This window comes from Athene cunicularia, unplaced genomic scaffold (genome assembly GCF_003259725.1).
Source record: "Athene cunicularia isolate RWA unplaced genomic scaffold, athCun1 SCF_7, whole genome shotgun sequence".
Classification (NCBI taxonomy): domain Eukaryota; kingdom Metazoa; phylum Chordata; class Aves; order Strigiformes; family Strigidae; genus Athene; species Athene cunicularia.
In genome coordinates, this window is record NW_020799501.1 from 12,301 (window position 1) to 22,596 (window position 10,296).

A 10,296-nucleotide genomic window follows, 5' to 3' on the forward strand; every position below is an offset into this window, starting at 1 on the left:
CCCCCCCTGCAATGGGGCCCCTCTGCCCCCAGCCCTGGGCAGTCTGGCCATGGGCTGGGATGAGATTCCCACTTTAATATTTAATGTGAGATTAAAGATAAATCTAGGGGGATACTTTTTTTTTTTTTGGATTTTATTTTATTCCGGTGTATCACAAAATGAGCTATGAATAAAACTTAACTTGTGCAGAAGAGGATTTATTTATGAGTTTCAGCTGAAATTTGCTCCGCGAGGGCCCGGAGCAGGCAGGCAGGAATACAGATGAGATCCCACTTCCCGCAGGCGAAGCTGGCAGCTGGGGAAGCTGGAGGTATAAATTTTACCTCCCCTATCCCAGCTCTGCGCCTGCATATTTTTTTTTATTATTTATTTTATCTTATTTGGTTATTCTGGTGATATTTACTCTCCGAGGAAATGAATCTCAGGGGCTCCTTATGGATGCTCGGGCTCCACATGAGACTCCTGGCTCAGATTTGGCAAATGCAAACCCCATTTCAGCAGAGGGGCCAATGCCAGGGACAAAGCATGGACGTAAAAACCTCCCCCCTTCCCCAAATCAGGAGAAACCAATTTCCCTTCATCTTTAATTAATTAGCTCATGCTAATGAAAGCATCCCATTTCCATGACGACCCGGGGTTCCAAAGCCCAGCCCCGTACCGCAGCAATAGTTGGAAATTAAAGCGATAAATAATAGATGCTCACCGTTAATGAACTAATTTTAAATTGAGGTTTTAATTTTTATTTTTTTTTTCTAAATTCACAACTTTTTCTGCTCACAGCAAAGCCATTAGCATTTGCTTGGAAGCAGAATTAAGTCAGTGAACAGTAATCGATTCCTTTTATTAGCGAATTGAGAGGCGCTTTAATATTTATCAGTTTATTGTTAAGAAATCCCCCGTGAAACTCCACTTCAAATCCCAGGCAAACTTTCCAGAATTAAATTTATTAGGGGTATAAATTTATAATGGCTTAACACGCTACACAGATGGAATATATATTGCTAATGTAATTTTCCAAACCAGTGATGAGTGTGTCTGAGAGATTTATTTTTTTTATGGCTAAGTAATACAGACTAATATATTGCACAATGGCAAAATATATTAAATATGTATATGAAACATCAGGAAAAAAAAAAAAGAGGGAATAGGGTGAGGGCAGGGGCTGAGATGTTTGGTGCAGGGTGGGGACAAACACAGCTGGGATTTTGCCTCACTCCGGCAGCCAGAGGCTGGGATGTGCCCGGGATGCTCAGCAAGGTGTATCCCCCCCGAAGGCAGCGTCTCCCCCCGAGCCACCTCCTTCCTCCAGCGGCTGCGGCCCAAAAGGACCCGTTATGCCAAAGAGCTTATTTAAACGAGGCTAATTTAAGTCTCTGGCATGTCTAAATGAGCTGGGCTGCTTTTTCCTCCTCCCTTTTCAGAGGTGGCAGAAGGGTGGGAGCACGCATGAGCGGCTCTGGAAGAAAAATGAAGGGGGGGGGGGAAAATATAAAAAGACAAATGGGGTCTAATTGGCATAATGGGGTCTAATTTGTTTTCGAAAGCCGCATCTCTCCTGACCCAGGGAATTGGCATTGCATGAAAAATACCTGCAGCATGCGAATGAGCCAGCTCCTCGGCAGCTTTATGGATCCCACCTGACACGAGGCCCTCGTTAAATCAAAACAGAGATAGCGCAAGAATTAAACTGTCAGGATAACGCATGTCGGCGTTCGCCGGGTAGCGGCAGCGCCCGCAGCCGGGTCTCGCTCCGGGGGGATGGATGTGCCAGGGCAGGATGTTATCCCTCACTGCTGACCCCCCGGGACAGGGCTGGGATGGGGCAGGGGGGGCAAACACCACCAGACCCCTTTCTCCATCTCCGTCAGCAGGCACGTGCTGAGTTACTGCCGGGCGCGATGACGCCCCGGACCATCAGTTGTTATCGAATCCACGGTGCAGTTTCATGGCTGGAATCATTCACTCGGCTTCCGTGTGGGGACTTTCAGATGAGCCAGGGGATAGACAGGCTTAAAAAAAGCTCTGATTCCAGCCACACCAACGGAGAAAATAAAAGTGTCTTCGCAGCCTGCCGGGGCTTGTGGAGGGGCTTGTCCCAGGGAAGATGAACCCGCGTCAGTAAACACCAGCCTGGTGGGAAAACGGGCTTGAAACCAGTGTCCCTTCTGACAGGGCCAGGCTTCAGTGTCACCTCGCTCGGGTGCAGCCACCCAGCAGCACCCACTGGCATGAGGTTGGGTGCTGGGACACAGCCAGCTGCTCCCCAAAGCCTCTGCAAGGAGCAAAGCCCAGCTCCTTCCCACCCCGTCCCAGCAGAGCCCAGCACCCTGCTGAGCATCCCAGCTGCTCCCAGCCCAGGTGGGGCAGGATGAGCCCATATTAGGAGCCCATGGCAGGGCTCAGGACAGATCCTGCCTGCACCTCCCTCCTGAAGATGCAGCCAGGTGACGGCAGCTCCCGCCCGTTCAAGCAAAGGAGAAGCCTGGGTCTGTTCCTGGGGCCAAGGGGAGCGGCAGTGCAGAGGCACGGTGCTGGGCTGCACTTACTGCTCCTTCTTTTCTCTCCCGCAGCCACCAGGATGCACGAAGTGACAGAGATCAGGATAAAATATCCCAACAAGATCCCGGTAAGGGCTGCGTGTCGCTCTCTTTGTGGCCACCAACGCTGAAAGACGAGCCGTGAGTCTTTGCTGAAGACTTTTATGGCTCAGTTCAGAAGCCCGTGGCTCTGCCTCTCCGCGCACCCCGTGAGCGTGGTCCCAAAGCCTCCCTGTCTCCCCGCTGCAGGTGGTTGTGGAGCGCTACCAGAGGGAGAAGACCTTGCCCCCCCTGACCAGGACCAAGTTTCTGGTGTCCCAGGACCTGCCCCTGTCGCAGTTTGCTGTCACCCTGCGGTGAGTGGTTAAGGATGCAGAGGGGCCAAGGCTTGCTTGGGACAAGGTGAGGGCTCAACGGCCCCAGAGTGGTGCAAAAGCCCAGTCTGGATGCAGCTGGTCTTGCGAAATACTCAGCTTAGAAGCCATTTTGGCTGCTTGTTCCGCTGGGAAAGCGCTTAGACTCAGCCTAACGCAATTACCCTTGCAATCAGCAAAGACCATTTGCTTGCCAAGGCATTATGGCAGAATTCCTTCATCCTTGCTGGGATAAAAGGTGACAATTGGCCCTTTTCCTGGGGACCTGCAGCACAGGTAAATTGCTAATTAGGGGTAGGTGATTAGCAGCCCTGCAAACGAGCAGCAGGCTTGCAGCTGGCTTGAACCCTTCCAGGGACCAATGTCTGTGGGCAGCCCAGTTCAGGTGGAGCTGAGAGCTCGTGGTTGGGGCTTGGCCCTTACAGAGGTTTTGGGGAGCAGCTGGCTGTGCCCTAGCACCCACCTTCACGTCTGTGGGTGCTGGTGGGTGGCTGGCACCCGAGGGAGGCGATGCCAAAGCTCGGTCCCTTTGGGAGGAACCACTAAACACCTGAGCCAGCCCCGTGGCCCCATGGATTTGCCCTCTCTAGGGCCCCTCTGCGCTGCCTGGTGCTGGGCGATGCTCACCCACGTGCTGCCTTCACCTTCCTCCCCGCAGGACGCGGCTCTGCCTGGGCTCCTCCCAGACCTTCTACCTTCTGGTGAACAACAAGGGGCTGCCCAACATGGCCATCACCATGCAGGAGCTGTACCGGGACAACAAGGACGAGGATGGTTTTCTCTACCTGACCTACGCCTCCCAGGAGATGTTTGGCAGCTCCTCCTCCAGCAAGCCGGGGGCTGCTTGACCCCAAAAGCACCTGCCAGCACCGTGTCCTCTCGTCTCAGGACTCCAACGCTGGTGAGATGGGGGACACAGATCTCCAAACTTTGCTTAAAATCTCAGGGGAGCCCAGGATTTTGGCCGGATGAAACCTCACCTTCCCTCTGGCTGCAGTTTGACGGGCTCAGCTTTGTAACAGTCTTAAAAACTCTGCGCAACACCTCCTCCTTAATCTTGTGGCTTTAGTTACAAATTATTCTCCCAGCGCAGCAGAAGATGGTGCTGGTTTACTCTGATCCCTGGGAAGGTTATTCTTCTAACAGGCTCTTCTAAAGGGCTTTACAGCCTGTCATCCCTGCTCAGAAAACTTAGGCTGTTCCTAAACGCCTCTCCTAATAGGATCGGGGACGGGGAGTTTCACGGTTTATGCAGGTTTCAGTTAAGCTGCGTGTCCGTTCTAGGTGCTGCTCGAGCATCCTTGCTCTTGAGACGTGGAATAAAAAAAATGTGGCTGGTCCCTCTGGTCGTCTAAACGCAGCTTGTCCCTTGGCTGTAAAACCAGACTTAACCTCAGGGCTTTGTCCCTGGCTTTGCTGGGCTGCCAGTTTGAGCTGGAGGGGGGGTGGGTGGGGTGGGTGTGAGGGAGCAAGAGCACAGAGAGGGGAAGGACTTTGCTCCCACCATTGAAAAAGCAGCCTGGGAGAGGTTCTGCTGCACAAGAGCAGCTCCCCATCTCCCTCCTCCCCGCAGACCTGGGGGGTTGGTCCCCCCCCACCTCCAAGCAGCACCCCAAGGATGGGGCACGTACCTAAAACCCGCAGCAGAGATTAGCCAAGCTTAAATTGTGGTGGTGTGCTGTGAGTCAGACCTAAATGCTTCCTGCCACTGATACTGCAAAATGCCTCTTAAATATTTAAGGCTTCCCTTGCTGTAAAATGCATTGTCACCCTGGGTGAATATTTCATGCACGTTTCATGTTAAAATGTTAATAAATAAGCTCTAAAATTAGCTGCCACAACAGCAGGAGCCGAGTCCCTGATGTGCTGGGGGGGAGTTGAAAGTTCCCCCTCCTGTGCAGGGCTGGGTGGTGGGAGCTGGGGTCGGTGCTGTGCCCCCCCCCCGGGACGCAGCCCCCCCAGACTGCAGCAGCAGGTTCTCTCCTGAGGCTTTGGGCTGCCTCAAGCCTGAGCTGGGGCACCAGAGGTTTGGTTTGTTTGTTGTTTTTTTTTTTTGGGGGGGGGGGAGAATCACAGCTCAGTGCTGGTCGGCTGATGGATGCAAAGGCTGAGTCCTGGTGATGGGGGAGCCTGGTTTGGGATTTTGGGATGCTCCTGCTGACCCATACGGCCCCTGGGCCAGGGAGAGACAGGGAGCTGGAAACGCTACAGCTCCCCGCAAGGAAAGCAGCCCAGAGCTGCAACCCTTAAAGCAAAGAGCAGGGCAGGGGTGGGGCAGAGTACAGAGGATCCACAGACCTGATTTCCCCCAAGGAAAGGGACTCAAAAAAAATATTTACAGCCTCGCCAAGCTGGGGGCCCTGTTTGCTCAGTGCTGCAGGGGACATCCCTGCCCGCCGCCCGCCCCATCCCCTTTCCCCGGCACTCCACCACCCCCAGCCTTTTTTTTTTTTTGCTTTTCCCCTCTGTTATCCCAACCACAGTTTCCCCCCGCAAGTGCAGGAGCTTCCCAGGCAGATGTTCAGAGGCAGCGCTTGCTCCCTGCACAGACACTTTCCTGCTGGTGGCTTTTTTTTTTTTTAAACAAACGTATATTTAAGTTGTCAGCTTACAGCTGATCCGCTTATACCTAAACTCCTCTCTCTCCCTGTTGAATAGGGAAGGGGCTGGCATGCCTCAGTGTTTACACACACACAACCTCCATGCTCCTATTACCTCTAGGCATCCTGTAATTAAACCCGTGAGCTCCTCGGGGCAAGGACTCCCTGTTGCATGCATATATATATTATTTATTAGGGTCCCCGCAGTCTGTAGGGCTGGCTCTGAGCAGCCTGGGCCTCCAACTCCCTCCAATGCTGAACTGCCTTTACGTATAACTGTGCACACACATTATTTTCCCGCGAGCATCCCTTGGACACCTGAAAACGGCCTGGAAGCCCCCAGGCTACGAGTAAAATAGAGAAGCAACATGCAGTGTAGGGAGGGGGCCGGGGGAGACCTTCCTCAATCCATCCTCTCCTGTTCCAGTCTCCTGTCAGAGCAGGATGGATGGGGCTGGCAGGCGTTCGAGGAAAGGGTATTTTTCACGAGCACCAGAGAATTGCTGCCCAGAAAGCTTCTGTGTTCAAAAAGAGGGGTTGAAAGCAAGGAGAGCCTCCCTGGCCCTGCAGCCGTGCTCCCCCGAAAGCTTTCGCTGCTCGGAGCGTCGCCTCCACCCCCGCGTGTGTTACCAGGAAAGGGATGGGGTGGCTTGGCCTGCCAGTAAAAAAAGTCAAAAAGTCTCAATTATAGGTTGAATTAATGCTGAAGGGTCCCAGAGCTGTAACATGTGGCACCTTACAGGTTCACTCCTTAATTAGCTGACAGTGAGGGATAAACTGGGAAGGAAAGGGAGGAGAGAGAAACTGGAGCAGAGGTGGGTTAAAGGAGGGGGAGTGCAGCCCAGGAAAGCCCTAATCTCTGGGGGTAAAGAACTTTTCTCACACACCAGATCCACTTTCCAGCCCTTTTCCCATTTCCCCCCATCACAGGGAGGGAGGGGAAGCCCGAAAAGCTGTTTCTTTGCAGGTGTCTCTGTGAAGATGAATCCTAGAGGGGAGGCGGCAATCAGGTGCAAAGCCAAAGGGTTCCCCATCACCCAGCCCAGTCCAGCAGGACAAAGGACCCGGCGGCACCAGTAAAACCCAGCAAAAGCCCCAGGACACTCTGGAAGGCAGCAGAGCTTTTGCTGGGCTCTGCTGAAGGCCACGAGGGACCCTGTTGCCTTCCAGTGCCATCGCTGAACCCATTCCAAACCTCCCAGTCTTCAGCAAAGCTGGGTGAAAAAACTGCACAAAGCTCACGGGAGGGATGAAGCGAGTTTAGGGAGTGCAAGACTCGGCCTTTTTGCCCCCTGAATCCCCCCGCAGAGGCAGCTGGGGGAAGGTGCCCTCAGAGCCCCGCTCCCCTGGGCAGGTTTTCCCAAGAAAAAGGCACTTTTAGGGCCAGCGTCGGAGCCGCCCGTGCCAGAGGTGACCAGGGCTCTGCCGCCACCCGCCCGCCACGAGGATCACGCCCAGACTCTGAATCAGTGCAGGATGCACAGGACGGGCCACGGGACCACATAACGTGCAGAATGACGACTTTACAACCAGGCAGGTTCTAAAAAAAGTCTGTTTATTCCGCGCTGGGTGCACAGGGGATGGCTCCTCCACAAGCGTGCGCACCCAGCGCGGTTATTTGTCTTGGCTTTATACAACGAAGTGTTACACACTCATGATCGTTCCCAAACCACCCGTACATATTCATGATCTCTCCACGAAAAGGCAGGTTTTATTATAATGAGTTCTTAAGAAGCCATTCTCATGTGCTCGGCCCCAGTCTCCTCCTGCGCAGTGGCTCCTGGGGGTCTTCAGGGTGAAGACTGGAGATACCTCCTCTTCCTCTCGTGTCTTTTCACCTGGTTAGGTCTTTTTTTTCCATTAGATAACCGTGATTTCAGCATTTCTGTAGTCAGGACAACTCAGCATTCCTTGAGTCCCCATTCCTTATCTTGGGACTCAGTAGTTGGCAGCTCCTTCCTTATTTCGAGAGCCCCCCCCCCCGTGCTGAGAGCCCACCTCGCCCTAACTCATCCTCTTATCGCATCATCCTGCCTGCTCAGCGTCCCTCTTAGTTGTCCTGCACCCATTTTGTTAAGGTTTCTCACTTCACACGCACACCCCGGGCTCGGCAGAGCGGGAGCATCTCTTCCCCCATCCAGACGAAGGACAGACTTCCCGGTTTTTAATTTCCTCTGGTAAATCAGTTAAAAAAAAAACCCAACCAACCCGCCAACCGGCATTTTACGGGATGCCGATGGCCATTTTGCTGGTCCATTTGTTTTGCTAAATGCCATTTGTAATCGCAAGCTGCCCGTACTAGTACAAATATAATTACATATTTATTGCCAATATAATTCTGAGTTAATTATACGGCAACTAATTTTCTCAGCAGGGGCTTGCAATATTTGGGTGTAAAGGAGGCAGCTGTAATTCTGAGCACTTTTCTCCCCCTTTCTTTACCACACTGTGCAGTGTTGCTCCATTACTCTCCAGAGGCACCAAAGGGGACTTTTTTTTTTTTTTTTTCCTCCAAAGGGGAAGAAATCTTCCTTCCAGATGCTGCTGAGCACTGAGATTTCCTGACTTGGGCTGCTGGACAGGATTTCACCTCCTGGCTCCTCATTAAGATTCCCTTCACAGCCGTTTTGTGTGTTCATTAGCGGGTAAATATCTATTGTTGGACTCTTTATCAGTTGGAAGAATTGCCATGCCTTTGTTTTGTAAATTGTTCTTTCATCTCAGAAGATGCTGTTTGTGTGGGAAACACTGCTCAACACACTGGCTCCTGATTATACCCAGTTCCTTTTGTCTAGCCCTTGAATAGATGTTTTCCGTGAGAGCCACAATAATGAAGCCATCTCCAGATTGAGGTGATTAAGCCCTCGCTTCCTCTGGCTGCTTTTTGTCCCTATCCCAAAATTTGTGCCTTGTCACATCAAGTGTCCAGCTTTTTATTTTATTCCGGTTTTGCTCCTCCTGCAGCTGGAGGCTTTGTGACTGTCACTTGGCTCCTCTGTGATGAAGGTACCTAAATGGTCTCCAACTGTTCGATTCCTTTCGGGAGATGCTCTTATGATCTCCCTCGCCCTCAAAACCTTCCCTTACCGTTGCAATGGGTTTTTTTTTTCTGCTATAGTTGGAGTTTGGATAGTCCCAGCTGGGGCCTTAAAATAGCTCAAAATAGAAAACAAGAAGTCGGCTTTGCTCAAGGTGCTTCCTGAGCCTGTAAGTCCACGAGCTCTTGGAAGTCACCGGAGCCCGGGTGATGCAAACCAGAGCTCCCCCGCAGCCTCCCCAGGCCTGAGCTGAGCCCAGCGGGACGCTCTGAGCATCAGCCCGAGGGCTAGTGGCACAGGGGAAGGCAGGAAGGTCAAGCCCACACGCCGCCTCGCAGCTAATACCGGCGTTTCTCATCTCCGGAGGGGCAGGCGCTCGCCCGCTGCCCTTCAAAGGGTCCTGCTATTTACAGACCGGCAGAGCACCTCCGCCTTGCTCTGTGAGCCCAGCCTTGATGTCATCTCCATCTTCACCTTTATTTATCCTGGGATCCCCCAAGGCTGTTTAATTTCAGAGCTAAAGCCAGGTTGACCCGGCAGCAGCGATATTTCCTGCCTGCATTCCTCCTCGTCTCATTATTTTATATTAAAAGCGATTTTACTTGCAGTGACATCTCACACTATTTATAACCCACGAGAGGGAATATTTTATAGGTATTCGGCGGCTCTGACTCTGCCGCAGCTTGTGCCAGGATCTGGTGGGTCTGGGGGGCATCACGCCGCAGAGCATCCTCCCAGGAGAGCATCATGGCTGGGAAGGGACTTACCTTCACGGTGTGAGGGGCTCGGAGGGAGCACACGTGCTCCTCTGCACCCCCGTCTCCCCAGGACCCCCACCCTGCAGCTGTGGCCCAGCAGCACTGAAAAGGCAGGAGTTTGTTTTGGCTGGTGCTTGTTCCCCGGTCGAATGAGTAAGGAACAGCTTGGGAATGACTCACCTTCCCTATCAGGCAATTAGCACCAGATCTGCAGCTAATGAGCTGTCCTGTCTCTCACCAGGCAGAGGTAAGATACATATTTAAAGAGGTGATGGAAATAAAACACTAACCCCTGCCACAGCACAGGCTATTTTTAAAGCACAGATTAATTATCCAGATGGGGCAGTGCCGGGATGAAGGGAGCCGGGTGCCCAGGGGCCAGCAGGACCCACACACGCTCCCACCATCATCCCTCAGCTCCAGGGAGCAGCAGACAAGACCCAGCTGAAGATCTCGGCTCCTCCCAACAGCATCTCGGTGCCTGCACCGAGCTCCACGGACCGGCAGAGAGATGGTGTCCAAGAGCTGTCGGCGCAAGCCGCTCATCAGAGTTCCTACGATGAACTTTTTTTAATCCACGCTCATTATGAATAGAAACCTTCTAGGAATCCAGCGTCGTCTCCGGCTGGTTTATTAATGATTAACAGCAGGCTGCCTTTCAAAATAAAGGCTTTAGATGTGATTGCGGGGGGGGGATGCACCCTCTCAACTCACTGGGTTATTTTGCTGCTGAAAGTAAGAAATGAGAAAGGTGAGAAAAAAAAAAAGCCACGGCGCAGGAGGGCATAGCAGAGGGGGACCAGCTTCAAATTGCTCCATTAGCACTGCTGCTAATTGCGTTCCTGCTGTTCGGTGCAACAGCAGCCAAAAAAAAAAAAAAATTAAAAGAATTTGCTATTTCAATCTGTAATGCCAGGCAGCGAAGCGCAGCCGATTCAGGAGGATTCAGAGCTGAAGCCATCGTGGTAGCATCAAACCTGGGCCGGGGG

At 52.5% G+C, this 10,296-nt stretch overlaps 1 protein-coding gene across 2 annotated transcripts; it reads left to right on the forward strand.

Annotated features, from left to right (window-relative positions):
* Positions 1-1,995: 1,995 nt before the first annotated feature.
* On the forward strand, positions 1,996-8,803 carry LOC113490930 (microtubule-associated proteins 1A/1B light chain 3C-like). 2 transcript variants are annotated; one of them, XR_003400322.1, is made up of 4 exons: positions 1,996-2,626; positions 2,787-2,893; positions 3,570-3,812; positions 7,966-8,803. XR_003400322.1 is itself a non-coding variant. In XM_026867539.1 (3 exons), exons 1-3 carry the CDS (start codon positions 2,390-2,392, stop codon positions 3,757-3,759), a joined length of 534 nt encoding a protein of 177 aa, XP_026723340.1. In that variant the 5' UTR covers positions 1,996-2,389; the 3' UTR covers positions 3,760-4,738. The 2 variants fall into 2 exon arrangements, 1 of the variants encoding a protein (XP_026723340.1); XM_026867539.1 differs by lacking the exon at positions 7,966-8,803 and having other exon boundaries at positions 3,570-4,738.
* The last annotated feature ends 1,493 nt before the right edge of the window (positions 8,804-10,296 follow it).